This window comes from Giraffa tippelskirchi, chromosome 5 (genome assembly GCF_054371585.1).
Source record: "Giraffa tippelskirchi isolate mGirTip1 chromosome 5, T2T-mGirTip1v1.2.pri, whole genome shotgun sequence".
Taxonomy (NCBI): Eukaryota; Metazoa; Chordata; class Mammalia; order Artiodactyla; family Giraffidae; genus Giraffa; species Giraffa tippelskirchi.
In genome coordinates this window covers 65,593,898-65,617,226 of record NC_137279.1, presented here as the reverse complement: position 1 = coordinate 65,617,226, position 23,329 = coordinate 65,593,898, and the positions used below count along the sequence as shown (strand labels likewise).

At 41.2% G+C, this 23,329-nt stretch overlaps 1 protein-coding gene and 1 long non-coding RNA gene across 7 annotated transcripts in view; one reads left to right on the top strand and one right to left on the bottom strand.

Annotated features, from left to right (window-relative positions):
• Nucleotides 1-23,329, top strand: part of LOC145506221 (uncharacterized) — a 527,653-nt gene that overhangs the window by 114,474 nt on the left and 389,850 nt on the right. For 2 of the 6 annotated variants that reach the window (XR_014053635.1, XR_014053638.1), the window contains exons 1-3: nucleotides 4,504-4,796; nucleotides 11,330-11,504; nucleotides 16,804-16,997. This is a non-coding gene — a long non-coding RNA (uncharacterized LOC145506221). Of the gene's footprint in view, nucleotides 1-4,496; nucleotides 4,797-11,329; nucleotides 11,505-15,295; nucleotides 15,406-15,911; nucleotides 15,946-16,803; nucleotides 16,998-17,657; nucleotides 17,696-23,329 lie in introns of those variants that run through there. The other 4 variants (XR_014053636.1, XR_014053637.1, XR_014053639.1 and 1 more) reach the window with 4 other exon arrangements.
• On the bottom strand, nucleotides 716-4,377 carry RGS2 (regulator of G protein signaling 2). Its single transcript, XM_081490280.1, has 5 exons — nucleotides 4,235-4,377; nucleotides 3,128-3,229; nucleotides 2,964-3,025; nucleotides 2,229-2,395; nucleotides 716-1,950 (listed from the first exon to the last, which is right to left on the bottom strand). The coding sequence occupies exons 1-5, from the start codon at nucleotides 4,342-4,344 to the stop codon at nucleotides 1,756-1,758; spliced, it is 636 nt and encodes a 211-aa protein (XP_081346406.1). The 5' UTR covers nucleotides 4,345-4,377; the 3' UTR covers nucleotides 716-1,755.

The following is a 23,329-nucleotide window of genomic DNA, read 5'->3' as shown; positions in this document are numbered from 1 at the left end:
AATGAACTATGGGAGGTCAATTTTTCTTCTGGCAAATCAGAATAAATGTATTTCTAAAAAGTGCTTTATACTTTCTGAAGCCTCTTACTACCTCACAGGAACCAGTGGGACAGACAGGAAGGTGTGACTTGAGGAGCCAGTACAGATGGAGACTCCTAAGGTCACAGAGGTGTGAGAAGTCAGTACATGGGCTCAGTTTTTCCAAGATGAGGGTTCACCCTCCTTTTCAAAACGAAGACCATCATCAAGGTTGAAAAGGCAGCCTGCCAGAGAACAGTACTCCTTCCTAAATAGTCAATCTTATTTTGAAAAAATGACTCATGGCCTCTCAACCACAGAAAGAAAGACCATACTTCTAGATGGAAGTCCTAGCCACAAAAGCATTATTCCCTGCCTTCATTATTAGCTGCAATAACCTAGCCAGATTCTTTACTGGCCAAATGAAGGCAGGTGAATCAGGGAAATTCTGACTTTGTACTGATTCATCATGGAACTCAACAGTTTCAGGAATGGATCTTGGAAGCTCATGTACAGACCCTGTGGGGAGAACTTGGAACCATGGGAAATAAAAAGGCAGGCCTCCTTTCATCTTTGGTTGGATAGCATCATCAACTTGATGAACATGAGTTTGAGCAAGCTCTGGGAGATGGTGAAGGACAGGGAAGCCTGGCGTGCTGCAGTCCATGGGGTTGCAAAGAGTCAGACAACACCGAGCGACTGTACAACTTTCGTCTTTATTTGGCATCTTCATTTGAGTGGCTTAGTTATGTGAATAATTTTGGTGCTTTGTCTGTTACATCAATTTACTTCTCATGTTTAGCTGTTCTATACTCATAAAGGGCTTTAAAGCAATGTTCTTATATTTTCAACAAGCTTGAATTTTATAAGACTATATTAGAAGGTTGATCCCAGGGTCTGACCTCCTGTGACCTACCAAAGCATTTGAGATGGGAGCAGCATCTTCCCAGCAGCTGTGATTTCTCAATTCTAAGGATGGCCAATTGTTACTCAACAGGCCCATCAACTGATATCTCTTCTCTCCTAGAGGAGATACTTGTTTCTGCCAAATTTAATTACGAAAAAACATCCCAACACACATCTGGACCAAATATTCAATAACATTTATCAAAATAAATTTATTAAAAGTATTCAAAGACCACTTCAAAGTTTAGCTGCCATCAGGACAGTTTTTGGCACTCATAATGGACACTGTCATTTTCTACACAAAAGCACTCATTCTAGTACAGACACCAATTGACAGTTGAGACAACAGTACTGATGATCTGTCGTCATAGGAACCTCAATACCTTTGCACACAGTAAACATATATTACCTAGAACTAAAAAAGCTACATCTAAACCACTATGTGGTAACAAGGACTGATTTAGGGAAAGATGTACAGCCAGCTAGCTAAGGCCACATAATCCCAGACCTATTGATTGTAAATGCTTCTGGACCAATAGTGTTACATCGTTATCTTTCAGTCTCAAGCTCCTGCTTTTCCAGCGTGAGACACACCACATTTAGACCAAACTCTCTCTCTGTGCTCCATCAGTTACGGAAGCTGTTCCAGTACCAGCTTCTCCTACGTGGTGACCAGCTTCCTGATTCACTACCCAGCTCTGAATCAATAGTTCTGAGTGGTGTTTCCTGAACACCCAGGCAGAATTCAAGGTCAGTCTTTTCGGCAGGTGACAGCCTTTCCCCTTAGGAAAAAAATGAAATGTCCTCTGTTTCTGGGCTCCTGTTTTCATCTCATGTAGCATGGGTTTCTGTGGTGATCTGTGGCTTTTTACACAAGTCCTGGTAGAATTCTGACTCCAAGAAACGCGGATAAGAGTTGTTCTCCATCAAGCTGTACACCCTTTTCTGGGCAGTTGTGAAGCAGCCACTGGTAGCCTCCTGTATGTTTTGGGCAATCAGAGTTTTGGTTTGAAAGTCTATGTTGATCTGAAATAAAAACAACAAAGTTTTATTCCATATTCAGAGTTAGAAATTGAAATCTATGTAATATTTGAAAACAAAAAAACCCCAAACTATAATGTGTGGCCAGTGTCACCAGCTAAGTCAGTGAAGAAATGTAATTAACCTCACCGAGAGCCAGAAGTAGGGGAAAAACAGCCTACTCACCCAGCCCCCCTTTAATTTGAGGTCTCCTTATATCTTTTCACTTTTGTGCTGAGGATGTTCAAAATATGCTGAAACAAGGAACTTTCTTCCCCCTTTACCTCTTTTGGAGCTTCTTTTTCTATGAAGTCAGTATATATTTTCTTCGCTTTTGAGGACAGCTTTTGGGGTGACTTGGTTTTTTTGAAGTCTTCACAGGCCAGCCAGAATTCAATATTTTCTTCACAGAATTCAGATTTTAAAAAAGCCCTGAATGCAGCAAGACCATCTGGGGGAGGGAAGAAAGCAAGCATGCAGAAATTACACTGAGTGTCCAAATAATCCCTTACGTTTTTTCCTAGAACTCCCACTCCCCTGGCCCCATCTTTTATTATTGCCAGATGGCAGCAATTTTCTTGATTTCATTCAAACCTGTAATCCTCAAAATTTAGCTCTTTAAAGACTAAGATGCCAGTCAGCAAAATGCGTAAGTTGGCACACTACTACAAAAATATAAACACTTAGCTTTGCTGTTAACACAACTTATAGGGGAGGCATAAGTTCTTTGGGAATGAAGCCTCTTGAAAACATTGTTTGCAATGGAAAAGCTGACTCAACCTTAACAGACAGCAACTGCCATTACAATCTGGGGCTATTTCCCTCCACTCCCCACCTATAGTGAAAAAGCCACGCATTTCCCTGGTTAATCACTGGGAAATAAAGGAGAAAAATAGGCCCCATGTTACAGGGATTGTAAAGTCAAACTCTCCTTGGGGGAGCTGCTCTTGCTGTGTGGACACAACCTTTCCATACTCGCCTGATACTTGAAATGGATCAAATTCAAGAGGTTAACTTACATTTACTGGCTAGCAGCTCATCAAATGCTTCTGACCACAGCTGAGCTTCCTCAGGAGAAGGCCTGCAAGAGAAGGTCTGAACATCAGCTCCTGCTAGCCAAAGGTTCCCTCTTCAGCTCAGCAGTGAGCTGTGCATATTGGCAAGTATAAGATTTTCAACTCACTTGATGAAGGTTTGCTGTTTGCTTTTCTTGCCAGTTTTGGGCTTCCCAGGAGAGGAGGAATTTTGCAAGAAGTAGCTCAAACGGCTCTTCCAATCTTTTAATCTACAAAAGAAAAAAGATACTCACTTAGTGGCAACACTTGAAATTGCCACTGCAGCTGAAGACATTTTTACCAAATAAAGTCGCCCTCAGTAGCTACAGACAAGCCAAATAAGACAAAACAACTCCTCCATTCAGTGTTACTCCTTTAATCCAGCATCTAAGTACTCAACACACTAGTTTCATCCACTCATCTGAGCATAATTATTAGTTTTATAAGTAAGGACAGGACGACCTACAATTATAGGGTATTTTAATGAATTTAGTTTGCATAGTTCAAAGGCAGATGCTATTTCTGGCCCACAAAAGGCAGCCAGTTTTTCTGCAACGGTTAATTACAATTCTGAGACATTTCACACTTGAGGAAGCCCACAGTGGACCTGCCCTGAGCCAGCCCATGCTCGTTTCCCTTCTACTGTCAGAGCAGGAGGCTCCGGACCACCCGAGAAGCTGTGCACAATGAGGTGTGTGCGCGAGACTGACCGCCCCCTCCCCCAACTGCAACACTCATTTTAAGGTGATGCAGAACAATTATTTGTTCCACACTTTCGAGTGGGTGAGACTTGCTGTTCAATCTTTTAAAAAAATTAAAAGTGTATCTAGAATCAGCAAAGATATCTCCATCCCAGCAGTTGTGTAAGCAGATCAGAATTTACAGTGCATCTCAGGAATGCCGGGACGCGCTCCGGCCGCAGGATTCTCCGAAGTCGTTTTCGATGCAGAGAGACAAAAAGCCAACCCGCATCTATCTCCGCCCCTGCATCAAGAATTTTCTGCAGTTTCTAAACTACCTGAGTCCTTCGATAAATACCTACATCACACAGATTTAAACGTAACTTAGCAAATTAACCTCTTATACACACACATACACTTTTTTTTTTCCCTGCAGAGATGCAGGCTACCCAGTTCCCATGCCGAAGAGCAGCGCGAGTGTACCGCTTTTGCAGCCGCCCGGGACAGCTGGGTCCGTAGGGACGGCCAGTCAGGGAGGAAGAAAGCCGCACTCACAGGGTTCGCTTCATCTTCTCTCGCTTCTCCTCGTTCTTGGGGCCGGTGCCACTGCTTTTGTCCATGGGTCCGCAGTCGTGCTGGACAGCCAGGAACATAACACTTTGCATTATCTCCCTCCAGCTGCGAACGCCGCTCTCTGCGAGCCGGGCGCCTGCACCCGTGTTTATAACAGGCGGCGGCGCGGAGGCGGGATCTCACGGCGACGGTCCCGCCCCCGGCGGGTCCCGATTGGCCGACGGCGGCCGGGCCGCGCAGCCACGGGCGCCGCCGAAGGGTCTGGAAGCCGGGGCTCCGCTGACGTCCGCTGCCTGGGCGTCGTGCGCAGTCGGGCCGGTTGCCCGCCCTGGTATGGGGTCAGAGAAAATTCCCTTTTGAACGGTCGCAGGCGACCTTTGCCCAGTCGTGGCGGCCGGCCGTGGGGTCGCAGGGCTGTAGCGGGCAGGGAGCCAGGTTGGCTGCAGGCGCGGCGGGGGCGCTCGCTCCCCGCCTCTTCCTTGTCTCATTCCTTCCCCCGCGCTGCAGAGCTCCTGACCCCAAAGGGAGCCGTGATTCCCAGCAGGTAAAGGTTGCTTATTGGGAAGCCGAATGCAGTAACCTTGTTTTGAATTAGGTTTAAAAGGGGATGTGTTTTTGGAGCGCAAGTCCTCGCTCCGTGCCTCCTTTCTTGATCTGGGAACTGACCCTCACCTGTTCTTGTTTGAGACGCCTGTTGATTTGGGAAAAGAAACAGAATGGGAGGAACGATGACAGTCCAGGGGCAGTGGTGTGATCTGCTCTGCAGCGTGCCCGAGCATCTTTGAGCCCTGTTGGGGAATGCACTTTGGTCAGGGAAGGAAGAGGAGAACGTGCTTTAACTGGGTGTGCGGTTTTGATTACCAGCAGGCTCGTGGGGCTGGGTCGGTCCGTGGGGTTGCAGACTTATTTCTCAGGAGTCCTTGGCCGCCTCTCCTTCCAGAACAGAAAAAGAAATCACAGCTCTTCTTAACAGGGAAACACCAAGAGCTCGCAGCTATCGTGCACCGGAATCATTTTAGTGTAAAAAAGAGCAAGCATGCAGGATTTCCTCCTGAGTCATTCTTAGTTGTCTTAGAATTTGCCAGAACACTTTAACTGGCAAAAAAGAGAGGGGGGGGGGTGGAGGGAGGGAGGCTTTCACAGCTTCTTTGAATAAGCTTAATGTCTTGATTCTTCAGAAATCATCTTGCTGTAGCTAGCAGAATTTAAGTGGTTTGATTGGTAAGGGTAAGTAGATAACCGCCACTCCAAAATGACTTGATTTCAGATACCAGTATTAGAATTGTACAGTGGAATATTCAGGTGGTTTTCCCTGAAGCATCTAAGTAGGCAGATTAACAGCAAGGTTTTTGTTGCTCAGTCCCTAAGTCATTTCTGACTGCAGTCCCATGGGCTGCAACTTGCTAGGCTTCCCTGTTCTCCTTTATCTCCCGGTGTTTGCTCAAACTCATGTCCATTGAGTGGGTGAGGCCATCTAATCATCTCATTCTCTGTCCCCCTCTTCTCCTCCTGCCCTCAATCTTTCCCAGCATCAGAGTCTTTCCCAGTCAGTCTGCTCCTCACATCAGGTGGCCAAAGTATTGGAGCTTCAGCTTCAGCATCACTCCTTCCAATGAATATTGAGGGTTCATTTCCTTAAGGATTGACTGGTTTGATCGCTTTGCTGGGAGACTCGAGAGTCTTCTCCAGTGCCACAATTTGAAAGCAGCAATTCTTCGATGCTCAGCCTTCTTTATGGTCGAACTCGCACATTCATACATGACTATTGGAAAAACCATAGCTTTGACTATAGGGACCTTTGTCAGCAAAGTGATGTCTCTGCTTTTTCAATACAGGCTGCAAGTATGTTCTCTACTTTGTATTAGAGCTGTTAAAAGAAAATTGGAACTAATTTACCATATTCTTATGATGAGCTGCCAGTAGTTGGAGCTCCAAGTTTGACTTGGGGAGTAAAACCTACAGTTATTACTAAAGAGAACAGCCATGTACTCAGTTACGGAAGGGAAAAATCATTTAGATTTCAGTAATAAATATTTGAAAGCAGGTTTGTGAAATGTAAGAATATAATTTTTCTCAAGCATATGCTCATCTCTAAAAGAACTTTGCATGATATTTCCTACAGCTATTTTCACTTTCTGATGATCAAGTACTTATTTGTTAAATTTATGTGTAATATGTAAACATTTGCATTTCTTTCTAGTATAAACCTCAATATATTTTCACTTAGAATTTTGGATGGTAGAATTCACTCAGTGGAAAAAACAGGAGTTCTGACAAAGAGGCAGCAAGGAGAGCCAGGCTTGTGTCAGGATACCTAGTTAGAGTCTTGGCTTCACCAGTAAGTACTAAGTAACTATTGGGACAGTCCCGTCCTACCTCCTAAGCGCTAGTCTCATCTCTAATAAGAGTAATGTGTCTTTCTTGTCAACTTCATTGGATATTATGTGACTCTTTAATGAAAGGCCTTTGTAAATTTTAAAGTACTATACAAAAGTTTGTCTTTATTAATTTGCCTATGTGGGGAAAAGGAAACATCTGAAGCACAGTTATTCCAGGTAGAAAAATCATTAAAAGATTAATTCAGAGTTAAGTTATAAATGTTAAGCACTATTAAAATTCAAGATAATGTCACAGCTTTGTAGAATACCGGATTCTTGATAGATACTTAATGTTCTCCAGGTAAAAAACCAAATAAAAAAATAAGTAAACTGGTATTTGAACTTTTCAGGGATCCTTGTCAGAAAAGTTCAGGACCATAAATGTATATGTATCCATGTAAGTGACTGCTTGAAATACAGACCATTCTAGATGTTTCTTATAAGTGTTTAATGTAACTATTTGCTTTTTTTGCAAACCATTTCCAATTGACAGCTGGTATTAAGGTAGGCAGACCAGTACATTTAAAATGAAAGTTACAGTCTTTAATGACTTCCCTTTGTTTTTTTGGTTGCAACTGGCTTTTAGGTAAATGGAATTGCTTAATATTGAGATGACACATATTTTCAATTCTGTGGTGGAAGAAGAAACACTGCAATAGGATGTAAATAACTGCACAGCAGAACCGCAGCCTGAGAGGGCCTTAATGGGCTGGACATACATTTTCTGTCAGCTCTACCATGCCCTCTACTGGAGAGGCTGTCTGCTGAGCACATTGGTGGTGGAAGCTTGCAGGGTGGTAATGGAACTTTTTGTAGCTAAAATTTAAGTTACAGAGGAAGGCAAACAAAAAAATACAAGTTTCTAGTAACAAGAAAGGGAGAATAACGAAAAGCAAAAGTGTCCCCTGCCATACACTCTCTTCTCTTCTGACTGTATGCCATTATTAATAAAAACTATCATTATTATCTAAAAGTATTTATACATGATAACTTTCATACTTAAGCTTTAGAAATTTAGGAAGCAAGATATATACTTTAAAAGACATTAGAGAATCATTATCTGTATTACCCTGTGCTTTACTTTTTTGGTCAGTAAGATACCTTAGTTTCTAAATTTGTAAAAGTTGCAAACCTGTTGCATATGTCATGAATTTTTAAATTGGTGAGAAGTTTAAAAAAAGGGGAAAAATTAGGAAATTAAGCGCCATGTGGCAAAGGGTGTGATGAGTAATTGGAAACTTTTAGTATCGTAATTGTTGAGGTATTTGAGGAAGTGTGACACCTGTCTTGACATTTTTGTCTATCTTTGTCCTCCCCCCCCCCCTTTGGTATTATTTAACTTTAATTGGTGGAATATTCTTTAAACAGACTGAACATATGACCCCACAATGAATGAACTTATGACCCCACAGGACTCTGTACTCTACTCTTCATTCCTAATATGATCTGACATTTAAAAAACTCATAATTGCTCTCTTTCTTAGAATGTAATTTGCATACCCAGGAGCTGAAAAGAGAGAAAGTCAGTGTTTTTGTCAGAGATGAATCAGAGTTTCAACCAAATACTTGACATGTATTATAGAGGAGTTAATGATTTTACTTAGTTGTTGCATTGATAATTCCAGCAAGAGCATTTCCATAGCTCTGCCTTGAATTCACGCATAGTATGAAGTCTATCATACTCCAAATGCAGGCACGGCCTACTTAGATTTAATAATTCTCCCTTACCAAGTAAAGCATTGGATTCTCTTTGGAAACCAACAACAGGAGCATCACATTTTTTTTCTTCCCAAATAAAAAATCCTAAATGTATCAATGTATTGAAATACGTCTGGTAAGTTCCTGTAGTTAAAGGACACTGAGTGTGAAGTCTGGTGTGGGGATTGTTTCCAGAACCTGCCTGTTGCTCCTCTGTTCTGTGACCAAGGACTGCACAGAATCTCAGGGGAGAGAATTCCTTTGCTGACACTTGTTCTCCTGGGATTTTAATTTCTATGCACAGAATTTTGTCAAATCATTAAAATGCCAAGTGTCTGTTGATTACTGTTTTGAAATCCTGAGATAGTGGCATCATAATATACAAGATTTCAAAGTTCTGTATGCTATCAGTCACAGAGAATCTATCTTTATTTTTTTTAAAGTTTGAAGAAAGGCTACTTTTCATCTAATAAATGAGAAATCCATTTGCATTGGTATTTCTAGTTGACTGACTGTTCCTGTGAAGAGAGTATACTCCATTTCAGACAATGATTTTCAAAGATCTTTGATTCATTGACTACTTCAAAAAACCTTAAAACTTTGTGAATTTTCTCTCCCAAACACGTTTTTTTAAACAAACAAAAATTCCAAAATCTTAACCAAATTAATTGGTAAAAGAATAGCACTTTCAAGGAGATACCCGTGGGCCTGATCCAACTGCCATGTTATAAATATTTGAGTCCTGAATGCTGAGGTAACATCCTTAGCTTGAAAAGACAAAATAATTTTGTCTTTATTTTCATAAATTATCCTTAGGAGAGCAGGACAGATGGAGGGTTTGTCCTTAATTGGGATACTTGCTTTTAGTTCCCGGTTTCTGGCATTATGTTAGCTGGGACCCCAGACAAATTGCTTAGCCTCCTTGTGCCTAGGCTTCAAATCTTCAAGGTGGAAGTAATTATAGAAGCTTTCCTTTGTGAGGAACTGAAAAAAAGAAACATTTTGGGGAATGCCCTGAGTGTCTGGTTGATAATAATGCACAGGCCTGGTGTTCAGCAAAACTTTACAGCAGGACTGCTTTCTTCCATGTGACTCTTTTTTGCTTTTTGTTGTTGCTTTCCTAGCACCCATTATTTGCTTCTGCTGCCCCTAAGGTGGCGGGTCTTCCAATCAGGTGTGTGTATGTGTGTGTTAGTCGCTCAGCCATGTCCGACTCTTTGCAATGCCATGAACTGTAGCCCACCAGGCTTCTCTGTCCATGGAATTCTCCAGGCAAGAATACTGGAGTGGATTGCCATTCCCTTCTCCAGAGGAGAAGGCACACCAGGGCAAGCTCTGTCTTGCTTCTGCGGAGGATGCACTGTGTTAAGGATGAGGGTGGCCAGTGGAGGGTTCTTCTGTCCGTGGTGCTGACCCGGGGAGGCGGCATCTGCTCTCCACCAGGTGCTGGGCCCTGGCCCCTGGGCCGTCACTACCGGATACTGCTGCTTTCTGGGGGAGGGGAGTCTGTTCATCCACTGGGTGCCCTGCTAACCCCTTTTACTCTTACAAATGCCCCATAGGGAACATCAGGGACGTAAGGTTACTTTTAGAAATATTTTAAGTTCTTCCTGAAAAATGTTTTGAAAATGTCTAGCTCTTCTGCATGCTAACATTTCTATGTATTGATATTTTGAAATAATTCTCCACTGTCTTCACAGGGTGAATTCTCCCTGCATTAGATGTTTGGTGAAAATTCGTTTCTTGTTCTCAGTGCAGTATAGGAAGTATGTTAAGTTGTCTCTAGTGGTTCTGCCTGTTCCTTTCTAAGTACATTCCACCCCGCCTCCATACACCCCCTACCTGCCCTCCTTTCCTGATCATTGTGAGGCTTTCTTCTTTGGAGACTTAACAGACTTGCAGTGCTTCAGTTATTTTATTTCTTTCAGTTAATGCAGTGTACATTTGGTTTCATAATCTTTAAGAGTTTTTAAATGAATTTTAAAATAAACCCAGCATAGGTGAACATAGTCACCTGGCTTCACCAAGCCTAGATCAGCTGTGTTTTACCAAGCAGAGTGAGTCAGTTTCATCAAAACTGCTTTGAGTTCACTTATTAGAAGTTTTATTTTCCCATGTGTGTCTGCATCTGGTTTCAAGGCTCCACATCCAAGTTGCCCTCTTCATGAGCTGCAGACTGATCTCTCATCTTGAGTAATAATCTGACTTTCATAATCAATTAGAACTTGTTACAGATGCAGTAGAGTTTTTTTTTTAAACTATTTTTGCTGATAAATAAATTGGCTCACTTTTCCTCTCTGTTCTTTAGCTTCTTGTGAAATCAGTTTATATTTCCCCAAAGATGGGAGTTTTCATTTGAAGCATCTTTCTAGTGCTGTCTGAAGTTGTTCTTTGCTTTTCTGGTGTACTTTAATGGCTGTTTGCTCGTAGTTACCTAAATTGGCTGGGTTTCAATGAATCATTCAAAGACTTAATATTTCTTTTAATGTCACCTTGTTCCAAACATTTAGATTTCTCTTTGCTAAGTCCTTTTGTAAAGGCCTATATTTTAATCCCAAGCAAGGAGTTGAAGATTTCCAGCCCTTTATTCTCCAGTATTCTGCAGGCAAGAATACTGAGTGGGTTGCCATTCCCTTCTCCAGTGTATCTTGCTGACCCTGGGATTGAATCCAGGTCTCCCGCATTGCGGGCAGATTCTTTACCATCTGAGCCCCCAAGGAAGTGGGTCTTTATTTATGGCTTCCAGTTTTCCTGTTGCTAGTAGTTTCTTCTTGAGTCTGGCCTCTATTAAAGTTGGTTAAGATCCTGTATATTATTTTTAAATTAGGTTAAACTTGCCAAATTTTTTGTGTCTTTCCTCCAAAAGGGCAGAAACTTCAACAGTTAGCTCTCTGTCTTGTGTAAAGAAGGCTTTTAATTATTAGAAATCTGACTATGACTGTAAATAACAACATCTCCCACAGTAATCCATGGGCCCTGGCTCTGTTTTAATGTTCTTTAGGAGAGTGGCCACTGGCCGGTACAGCATGTCCAGAACCAGGGCCACACAGAGCAGCATGGTCGTGAGCAGACCCCCAAGGACCACCTCAGCCATTCTGAACCAATGCAGGTTGCCAGGACTCGGATGGCAACCAAATAACACCAGCGAACATCTTCATGAACCGGTCCCATGCTTGGTAAGTAGGGTAGACCACAATGCAGGTGAAGGAGGGGCACAAATACAATAAATTATAAGCTAATGCTCCTTTTCCTCTTGATTGGTTTTTCATTTTGTGGTCCTGGAGGTCTTATTTTACCCATACAGTTCACAGAAACCTTCCTATTGTCAGAGCCTCTCCGTGTCTGGATGGCCTCGAATGTATGTGGGGGAGGATAGGGAACAGATTATGGAGGATCCTGCAAAGGCTTCAGCATTACCAATCTCACCTTTGAAAAATAAGAAGTAAATCATTGGAATTTTAAAAAGTTTTCAGCCCTCAAGAATATGCAATCCAAGTATGAACAAACAAAACATTTTTTTCAAACTCTTCTTGCATGTGGTGAAACGTGTATGATACAGAAGCCCTTCAGGGTGCTTCTGTTCAGAATCATCCTCTCTGGAGCTTTGGATGTTGGCTGCAGCTTTTCCTCACAGAGGCTGACCCTTAGGCAGTGGGGCACCCGAGGTTTGTCTGGCTCACTTAACAGGTCTGTCTTCTTGTCAATGAGTCTGCAAGATGGTGGGGAGTTCACTGGGGATCTCAGCTGACTGGGCTGATTCACTCATGTGTCTTGGAGTAGACTGGAGATGAGTCAGTCTGGACTCGGTGAAACTGGGTGGCTCAGCAGGTCTTGGCTGTGTTTCTCACAAGTCCTGAGCTCAGGTAGGAGGGCAACAGATAAAGGTTTACGCAGCTCCGTCGCTTGGCTCTGCCCATCTAATCTCTCGTCTGCGGTAAAGCCTGGTCTTTCCTTCCCATGGTAATGGCAGAGCACAAGACAGCCACTGGAGAGCAGTTATCCAATTTGCATTTTAAAAAACTCACCCTGATTATGAGATGTCCACATCTCATTTTTCTCTTGAAGTCATTATCCTGAGGGAGACTATAGGTCTTCTGGAGTTGGGATGTGGAGTAGAGGTCTATTTCTTCTCTTGGCATGGCTTGGTTTACAGGTCACTGTGAAGTTAGGACACATGAGTTGGCAGAGATGAACTCTTACTGCAGTGGACAGCAATACAGATATGGCTAAACGGGCATTCCTAAAGCCCTGCACTCTACTGACCAGGTGAGGAGAGACCCCTCGCAGCACACAGTGTCTGATGGAGATAACAGCGGCTCGGGAGTCCAGGACGCTGCTTCAGCAGGACCCCATGCTGAGTAACTGCAGGATTCCTGGGCAGCCTCTCCATATTTGCAGGTCCCCATCACCCTCTCTGAAGAACAGGAAACGTGTGAATAAAAGCCATATTCTGAATCTGGTAGGGCTCACGCTGGTGTGAAAAGTTCATCTTTGGCAGGACTCAGACAGTTTTTTCCTAATAGTGCTCACTTTTAAAAATCTATTGTAGAGTTTTTTTTAAAGAATAAATCAGCGTGAACAGCATGCATGTCAGGGTGCAAGGACCAATGCTCTGAGTCATTCCTCTGCTGTCTTTCCGAAAGGTGATAAGCTTCTAATTCCTGTTCTGAAGCAGTCGCCTGCAAGTTGGAGCTGGAGAATTTCAGTCAACTTTACATTTTGTTCCTTATCTTCTCTTTCCACCTCTGTGAGATCCTGGCTGTCTGCCCCTTGGGGAACATCACGATCCCTTGGACTGGCGGATGACTGGAGCAAACCTGGAGCAAGCCAGAGGAGCTTCTGGAAGAAGCCGTCTCTGCTTTCTGAAGCTACCACTGGGGAGGAGTATCTCCCTTCCTTTTAAATGTTAAATATTTAAGTTTTGCTATATAATATATAAATAGACTTTCTTAACAGACTGCCTTTTGATTTTGAAGATTAAAGTGCTTATGAACTTCAAGAAAGTGTGGAAGTTTATGAGTCCATTGGGGAGGGTAGAGAAGAGGGTAGGTGGTGGCAGCTATGAGGTGTTAAAAGCTTAGCAAAGATACAAGTTTAAGGTGGTCAGGAGAACTTTCTTCATGGGTCTCCCAGATCTAAGCCAGGGAACTTTAATCAGTTCAGTTCAGTGACTCAGTTATGTCCAACTCTTTGCGACCCCATGGACTGCAGCACGCCAGGCCTCCCTGTCCATCACCAACTCCCGGAGTTTACTCAAACTCATGTCCATTGAGTCGGTGATGCCATCCAACCACCTCATCCTCTGTCGTACCCTTCTCCTCCTGCCTTCAATCTTTCCCAGCATCAGGGTCTTTTCCAGTGAGTCAGTTCTTTGCATCAGGTGGCCAAAGTATTGGAGTTTCAGCTTCAGCATCAGTCCTTCCAATAAACAGGCAGGACTGATTGCCTTTAGGATAGACTGGTTTGACCTCCCTGCAGTCCAAGGGACTCTCAAGAGTCTTCTCCAACACCACAGCACAGTTCAAAAGCATCAATTCTTCGACGCTCAGCTTTCTTTATAGTCCCAACTCTCACATCTATACATGACTACTGCAAAAGCCATAGCTTTGACTAGATGGACCTTTGTTGGCAAAGTAATGTCTGTGTGTTTTATAGGGATATCAAGTGGACTTTGTGTTTGGGAAGAGGTTCTCTTAGCCTCCTTTATAGCATCTGCTTGTTTTTTCCTCAGACGCTGAAGTTCCTTAAATGTCTTCTGTTTTTGCTCTTCATGTTCACACTGTGATAAACTCAGCTGTGGTCTGTGTACTGATGCATCTCTGTGCTCATCTCTCTCCTTATCTCAGACCCTTATAGCTAATTGTCCATTAGCTTGATTCACTTAGATGACTCATAGTTGTTTCCAGTGAACTTGTTAAAAACAGTGTTTCCCATCTAGGCACTTAAACCTGTTTCTTTGCCTTAGTTCTCTATCTCAGTGAATGGTTAGATTATCCACTTCATTGCCTCAGACAAAGCACGAGGGCGGATGGAGTGGTCGCCTTTGAGTTCCACCCTCTCTCAGTCCTGTATCAAGTTTTTCCTGCCTATTAATTTTATTTCTTAAATGTATCTTGAGGCTACAAGCTTCACTCCCATTTCCATTTTCCTAATTCTCTCTTCCTCTCTCTTATGGATCCAAGCATGACTTCTTATTGATCTTCTAATTGATCCTCTTTGTTGAGTGATATAGTTTCAGCCAGCATAACTTTACTAAAACCCTTGTCTGGTCATTATTGCTTTTGTGATTAAAACTGCTAGTGACTTTTCATTGTCCTTAAGTTCTGAATTCCATAAATTGTCATATAAGATCTTCTAGCCCCTGAAATCCTTTCATTTATTCGCTTATCTTTTATTACTGTTGCCTTGCTCTCAATGCCCTTATCTACTGAATATTTTGCAGTTCCTTCCATGTGCCATGCTTTCTCTTTCCTTTAGCCATTTGCTCACACTGTTCCCTCTACTTGGACCTTTTCCCATTCTCTCCACTCTTTGTCTGACTGTCTTCTCTGTCATTCACACTTTTCCAGGTATCACTGGAATAAACTTTCTCTCCTGCACACCACTTGCACACTTTTCCTCCCTCTGCTAACAAATCTGGATAAGGTGCTTCTCCTAGATGTGCTCACAGCACCTGTTAATGTGCTTAACACAATGAATTGTTTTTTTTTTAAATAAATTTTATTTACAGGTATAATAATTCATGCACTGATAGCAAAGAAACAGCAATATGACTACTTCATGGTAGCCTAGACTATATATATTAATGAATAAATCATTAAAAATTTTTATAACATACTATATTATAATATATAACATATTATAGTCATATTCACGTGTGTTAGTCATTCCGTGGTGTCCCACTCTTTGTGATCTCATGGACTGTAGCCCGCAAGGTTCTGCTGTCCATGGAATTCTCCAGGCAAGAATACTGGAGTGAGTTGCCATTCCCTTCTCAAGGGTATCTTCCCTACTCAGGGATGAACCCAGGTCTCCTTCTTTGCAGGCAGATTCTTTACCATCTGAGCTCCCAGGGAAGCTATAATTGATTATAATTTTATTTTTTATACTTTTTATTTTGTATTGGGGTATAGCCAATTGACAGTGTTGTGATAGTTTCAGGTAAACAGCAAAGGGACTCAGCTATTCATGTACATGTCTCTGTTCTCCCCCAAACTCCCCTCCCATCCAGGCTGCCACGCAACATTGAGCAGAGTTCCCTGTGCTGTAGAGTAGGTCCTTGTTGGTTATACGTTTCTTACCGCAACATATTATAATTGCCTGGTTTCTTGTCCCTATTCCTCACTAGACAATTTCTCCTCCTCCCCCCGCCTCTTTCTTCCTCCTCCTCCCGCTCCTTTAAAAGGAACATAGAGAATCCTCAATAAATATTTGCTAAGGGTATGGATGGGTGGAAGTATGAGTGAATGGGTGAATGCATGGTTACTTTTCCAGGGCATCTGGCATCTGTTACCTGTGTGACTTGTGCCAGAGGTTCATATGTTCTCCATATCTGTAATTAAATTCCTCTTGTAACCTTACAGACTTTCCATGTTAACACTGAACTTTGCAGTGTTTGTAAGTAAGCTTACTATTCTTTCTGTTAGTATTTTTTCTGTTTGCATTTTATTGAATCTATTTGTTACTTTTCTTAAAAATCTGACTTTTACCTATTTTAAATAGATAAAATAAACTTTATTAAAACTATTTAACAGAGATACAAATTAGAAGTAAAATTGACAAGGTAGGTAGTGATATACAGGCTATCCATTTAAAACATTATGAACGTGTGAAAAAATCTGACATTTCCTCTAATAAAAATGTTTTGAAAGAATCACAGGATTAAAAAGGTCATATGGTATTATCATTTGTTCTCATTTCACTGTCTATTAAAATATATATTTGAACAAAGTCATATATATGTACATACATGTGTATATATATTTGTCTTAATTAGAAAATGTAATAAATCGAATATAAAGGTCACTTGTTTCTTGTTTTTAAGGATTTCTGGTTTGGATCATTATGTAATAGGTCTCAGCTCTTTGCTTCTCAGGCAAATGGACTGAGACCTAGTGCACTGTAGACTTTAGAGGACAGAACACTTCCTAAGGGTTTTAAAACTTGCATAATGATAGAAAATGATTTCGTTTGTACTTGTACTGCTTTTAAGCTCTTAATTTCTATTCACATATAAGCACTTATTGCATTATTTGGATTAAAATGTTCAACTTTATGATAACATAATATATAATATTAATATGTACAATTATCAGTTTAGATAATTTTCTTAGGTTCAAGAAGAGGAGAACAAATAGGAAAGTCTTATTAAGAGTATGATCCATTGGGTAGCACTTGAAAGAGTTTAAAAAAATTCTAGATTTTTGCTCTAAGTCTTATCTTGAGCCTGTGCAATTACCTCCTCTTCTTCCCCAGAATCCACTGAAATGGGAAAAAGTTAAAAAGAGAAGAAAAGAAAACAGGAAACTTTGTAGTGCTGCTGGAAAAGAGGAAAATACACCATTGACATATGAGAAATTTGGAACTTGGGAATACGTGAAACAGAAAGCACCAAAGGAAGAAAAAACCTATCAGACTTGAATAGCAGTAAAGTTGGTATCTCTTGAGAAGTAAGTGGATGGCATCCTCAGTATAACCTGAGAAGGTTTCCTTTTTTAAGCAACAGAGGTGTGCTATAAGGGTCATGGGTGAGGGTAAAATTACATTGTTTTAGAGGCTGTGCCAGAAGCCCACATATTAACAATATGTTTCCTGAGTTTCGCTATATATGGAGAGTGTACTAAATGAAGAACTTGTAGGCCAAGGAGGAAATAAAGATAAAACTCAAAGGCTATTAAGATGGAGTAATCACATATAAAAATATGTGGGATGTGGTCAAAGTCATACACAGAAAAGAACTTGTCTTAATTTCTTCTTTCTTTTTAAAATTGAAGTATAGTTGATTTGCAACATTAATTTCAGGTGTACCACATAGTGATTCAATATTTTTATAGATTATACTCGTATTAAGTTATTATAACACGTTGGCTGTATTCCTTGTGCTGTAGGTTACATCTTTGTATCTTCCTTTCTACCCAGTAGTCTGTCCCTCTTAATCCCCTTCACGAGTCCTGCCCCATTCCCATTCCCTCTCCTCACTGGTAACCAGTTTGTTCCCTGTATCTGTGAGTCTGTTTCTGTCTTGTTACATTCATTCGTTTTATTTTTTACATTCCACGTGTAGTAAAGAAAGACTGAAAATAACTGGCCCATCTGTGTTTGTCCCTTAGTGATTGTGTGCAGTGCAGCGTTGAGAGGGCATCTGAAGGTGAGTCTGTGCTGCAGCGGGAGCACTGCTGTTAGTGAGTCATGACCAGGCTTCATTGGATTTTTCAGATGAACTGAATAAAACCACTAAGGTTCTGGTAATACCTATATTGCTCCAAAGCACAGGGTGACAGGAAGTTTCCCCAAGAATTTTTTTGAGGCAAGCATAATTCTGATCCCCAAATCTGCTGAACAAAGCACTCAAAACTAAAGAAAAACTCAATTGTAAAGATGTAGATACCTTAAATATTTTCAGTAGTTTCCACTGTAAACAATTTGAAGTAAGCAAAAACACTGTGCACAATGAAATATAGAATTCATAGCACTTACAAGGGATAAAAGATGCTCCTTTTAATGTGTGCTGAGCAGATATTTGGAGCTTCCCAGGTGGAGCTAGTGCTAACGAACCTGCCTGCCATTGCAGGAGACATAAAAGTTGTGGGTTTGATCCCTGGGTCAGGAAGATCCCCTGGAGGAGGGCGTGGAAACCCACTCCAGTATTCTTGACTGGAAAATCCTATGGACAGAGGAGCCTGGTGGTCTACTGTTCATAGGGTCGCAAAGAGTTGGGCATGACTGTAGTGACTTAACATGCACAATCAGATGTTTATTAAATAATTTATATTACAATTTACACATGAAAGAAAGTGAAAGTGAAGCCGCTCAGTTGTGTCCAACTCTTTGTGACCCCATGGACTATAGTTTACCAGGCTCCTCTGTCCTTGGGATTTTCCAGGCAAGAGTACTGGAGTGGGTTGCCATTGCCTTCTCCAGGGGATCTTCCCAATCCAGGGATTGAACCCTGTCTCCTACATTGCAAGGCCGATGCTTTTACTGTCTGAGCCACCAAGGAATTTACACATGAGGTGGTGAATAATGTCGCCCCGCTTTGCTGCTTGGTGGAATTCACAGTGTGGGCAGTCTTGTTGCACTGTTTCCACGGGGTGTGTGAGGAATCACTAGCATCCACACCAAGAGCCTGAGAATTAGGTGAGAACTCCAGCAGAATGTCCAGCACCTGGTTTTGAACATCAGACTTTTGTTAGGTGTCAGTTGAGTTGGGCATCTGTATTTCTGTTTTATATCCCGTTCTTTTCATGAGATAAGAACTATAATTAGTCACCTTTGTTGCCACCCAGTACAGACTTTTCCATCAAGCAAGTGCTAATAAATTCTTTGTTAACTGAATCTAATCAAAGAAGCTGGGGTACTGTGGGTAGTTCACGGCTCTTGGAGACAAGGGTTTGGTGTCATTAAAGCCAGGCTGCTAGTTGTTAATTGCTCTTGTCATGTTACTTCCCTCATGACTGAGTGGGACACCCCATCTAGGGAGCCTCCTCCACCGCCTGCATCCTGAGGGAGTTCACTTGTGTGCTACCACAGCCCCGTGCTTCCCTCTTCTGGGGCCATTGGCTTCTCCCTGTTTTTTCTGTGAGACAGTGGGTGTTTGAAGCCAGAGGCTCTGTCCTCTGTGTCTCTAATCCTGTGGAGACCAGCCCCAGTCTGGCACACAGTAAGGGCTGGCCACACTTGCTACATGAATGAAGGATTTAACTTCTCTGAGCTTAAGTCTTCTCCATGTGAAAAATGAGAACATTAATGATAGTGATAATGGAGTTTTTTTTTAATTTATTTTAGTTGGAGGCTAATTACTTTACAATATTGTAGTGTATTTTGCCATATATTGATATGAATCAGCCATGGGTTTACATGTGTTTCCCATTCTGAACCCCCCTCCCACCTCCCTCCCTATCCCATCCCTCTGGGTCCAGGTTCCATACATGAGACAGGTGCTCAGGGCTGGTGCACTGGGATAATGGAGTTTTTAACAGTCTTCCTTGGAAAAAAGTCTGGCCCTTTAATAATAATGACAGTAGGTTTTGTTTATTGAACACCTATTATATGTGCCAACCACTGACCAAACACTTTACATACATTTTCATCATTTCTTATCATTACACCTCTGTGAGGTAGGTGCTGTTATCTCTACCTTATAGATGCTTGGAGAGGTGAAGAAGTCTGGTAGAGCCAGGATTTGATTTCTAAGTCTATAACCATTTCACCATAGAACTGATGTTTCTGTGGGAAGCTCAGTTTGGGTTGTCATCAGTTAGGTTTCCTCATGGAAACCTTGGCTGTGTAATTATGGTCTGTAAAAAGCTGATCGTGATGGTTGAGTTAGTGAAATCCAGTCTTGAATACATTGCTGGGCACATGGTAATTACATGCTCAATGTAATTGTTGAATGAAATAATGATTTAGTTAATAGAAAACCCATGAATGATATTAGTAGTTTATGTAATTAAATCAAGAGATTGTTTATACACATGTGATTCAAGAGTGTTTAAACACCCATAGCATTAGTTCAGATGATGTACACAAATATTCCTAGGAGGGTAAAACTGGAATTTCATTTTCATTTAGCGAGTGAAAAAAGTGAAATAAAAGGATTGACTAGTCATTAAATCTCATTAAAAATGAAAATCCCTAGATTCCACTGCTAGAGTTTGTTATTTTTATACTCTCCTCTTGTGGATGTGAGATAAAATACTTTATAAACCAGGGAGTGCTGTACACACTATATTACCGAGAAACTGTTTTATTTTTCCCTTGAAATTTGGAGAAAGTGTCCTTTGGAGCCTGTTGAAACTGAAGGAAGAGGACAGTTAAGAGAATGAGTTAAATCAGAAAAGAAAAGGGCTCTTTCATTCAGTGGAAGGAATGCTTCTTTTGTCAGTACCTCCCCAGAAGCAAGCCTGGTTGACCAAAATTTAACAAAGAGATCCCCTTGGCATGTTTGATTATTTCACGGTTGAGGCATCCTTGTTGCCCTGGGTGATAGCAATCTATTGTCAGGATGGACACACAGTCTGAATGGAGAGCCAGGAAACTCTGAGCAAGTGCTCAGAATTAGGGGCAGCTCTGGGAGCCGAGGGCAATTCCACCTGTCCGTCATGCCTGTGACTCAGCACCTTCTTTCTGCTTCCTATTCCATCACTGGTTACTTCTTTTGTCTCTTCTTTTCTCTGCCTAATGGCTTCTGCTTACTGCCTTCTGTCTCTAAAAATACCAGGAAGCAGCATTTACTGAGGAATATCAATAAATAATTTCATTTTTATTCTCAGAACAAAATAGGAATAGGGTGTCCTCCTTATCTGATTATTCATTATTGTTAGTCTCCACACTGAGTGCACAAGGATGCAAAAGCCATCAAAACAGGAAAACATCCACTAAGGAAAACCAGTATTACACTGAGAACCCTCTCCCCATTTAACAGAAGTCTGGTAATTAATAATTAATAACATAATGAAAATATAATGAAAAACCTAATAGCAAAATTTGAAAAAAGATGCGGAATATCATGAAGTTAGTGCTCAGATGTGTCCAGTTTTTTATGACCCCATAAAAAACTGTAGCCCATGGGGCTGTAGCCCACCAGACTCCTCTGTCCATGGGATTCTCCTGGCAAGAATACTGGAGTGCATTGCCATTTCTTCCTCTGGGGATCATCCTGACCCAGGGATTGAACCCATGTCTCTTGCATCTCCTGCATTGGCAGGCAGGTTCTTTACCACTAGTGCCACCTGGGAAGCCCAGAATGTCATGAAGTTGATGTCAATAGGAAAGTCACTGGTAAACGATGATCTAAGAATGTGGCCAGTTTAATTAGAGAAGTGGAAATCAACAAGATCTGTTTTAATTCTGCTACTTGAGAAACCAGTTTGCTGTTCTGAAACACATTTTAGAAATCTTTGATATGTACACTATTATATATTTGAGTATTGGCATTTACATAGGCCAGATTTTTATCTTTTTGGGTCTGTCAGGCTTTCATGGAATAAGAATTAGGCTTCTGAAACATAATGCCAGTGACTATTGACAGATATATGTGCATGGGATTAGGGGAAAATGAATACTTGGAGTCATTAAAAACTAATTCATCTAAGATCTATAAATGATGGAGCTGTGACAAGTTATTCGTTGGCCCCAATAGTGTCTTTAGCTTCGACTGTAAAATCCTGCTAATACCACCTTACTTTTATATAGGATATTACAATTTGAGATTGTTCTCCTGTGTATTATCTCATTTCATGCTTATAAAGCTATATGAAGTATTAATAGAAAAGGGGATTAGCACTACTCTATGTTTTAAAAATGAGGATACTGAGGTTAGTCTGATGTCAAGTAGTTAGTAAATGACATTCCAGTATTGGAATGATTTTTCTGAATCCTGATTCAGTGCTTTTCCTACTTCCCCAAATAAAAAGAAAGAATAAGGATGGAACAATATCATCTCTATTTTATAAAGGAAGAACTTACAGGAAAACCAAACATTGTAGATGCACACTGAGAAAATCAGTTGGCAAATTGAATAATCATATGTCCATAATCTCCTGGAGAAGGGAAGAGCAACCCACTCTAGTATTCTTGCCTGGAAAATCCCATGGACAGAGGAGCCTGGTGGGTTAGTCCATGGGGTCGCAAAGAGTCAGACAAAACTGAAGCGATTTAGCATGCACACAGGCACATGTCCTTAATCTGGCAATTACAAAAAGAATTAACAAAGTTGGAATTACCCAGACTAATTACCCTTTTTGCCCAGGGCAGCTTTTAAAATCATACCTGATTTCTTTCATCTTTTTCAGCAATATTTTTTTTCTTTTTTTTTAAATTAGTTTATTTATCTATTTTTTAACTTTACAATATTGTATTTGTTTTGCCATACGTTGACATGAATCTACCATGGGTGTACATGTGTTCCCCTTCTAGAAACCCCCTCCCACCTCCCTCCCCATCCCATCCCTCTGGGTCATCCCGGTGCACCAGCCCCGAGCACCCTGTATCATGCATCAAACATGGACTGGCGATTTGTTTCACATATGATAATTTGCATGCTTCAGTGGCATTCTCCCATATCATCCCGCCCTCGCCCTCTCCCATAGAGTCCATAATACTGTTCTATACATCTGTGTCTTTTTTGCTGTCTCACATACAGGGTTATCTCTACCGATTTACTAAATTCCATATATATGTGTATTAGTATACTGTATTGGTATTTTTCTTTCTGGCTTACTTCACTCTGTATAATAGGCTCCAGTTTCATCCACTTCATTAGAACTGATTCGAATGTATTCTTTTTAGTGGCTGAGTAATATTCCATTGTATATATGTACCACAGCTTCCTTATCCATTTGTCTGCTGATGGGCATCTAGGCTGCTTCCATTTTTTTAAAAACTTTTTATTCTATATTGGAGTATAGCTGATTAACAATGTTTGGTAGTTCCAGGTGGACAGCAAAGGGACTCAGCCATCCATATACATGTATCCACTCTTCCCCATCCAGGCTGCCACATAACATTGAGCAGAATTCCCTGTGCTGTACATTGGTTATCCATTTTAAATATAGCCGTGTGAACATGTCAATCTCAAACTCCCCAACTATCCCTTCTTTCCATTTCCCCCCCTGGCAACCATAAGTTCATTCTCTTATGTCTGTGAATCTGTTTTGTTTTCTAAATAAGTTCATTGGTGGTGTTTCTTTTTTGATTTTGTGTATAAGAGATGTTATACAAAATTTCTCCTTCTCTGTCTTACTTCACTCAGTATGACCATCTCTGGGTCCATCCACGTTCC

Bases quoted from the DNA above. Each gene is read 5' to 3' on its own strand.
- RGS2 (XM_081490280.1), bottom strand. From the start codon at position 4,344: ATGCAAAGTGTTATGTTCCTGGCTGTCCAGCACGACTGCGGACCCATG. The intron at 3,230-4,234 runs GTGAGTGCGGCT...TTTCTTTTGTAG, and splicing joins GAGAAGATGAAGCGAACCCT to ATTAAAAGATTGGAAGAGCC. The intron at 1,951-2,228 runs GTAAAGGGGGAA...TTTTTATTTCAG, and splicing joins AAAAAGAAGCTCCAAAAGAG to ATCAACATAGACTTTCAAAC.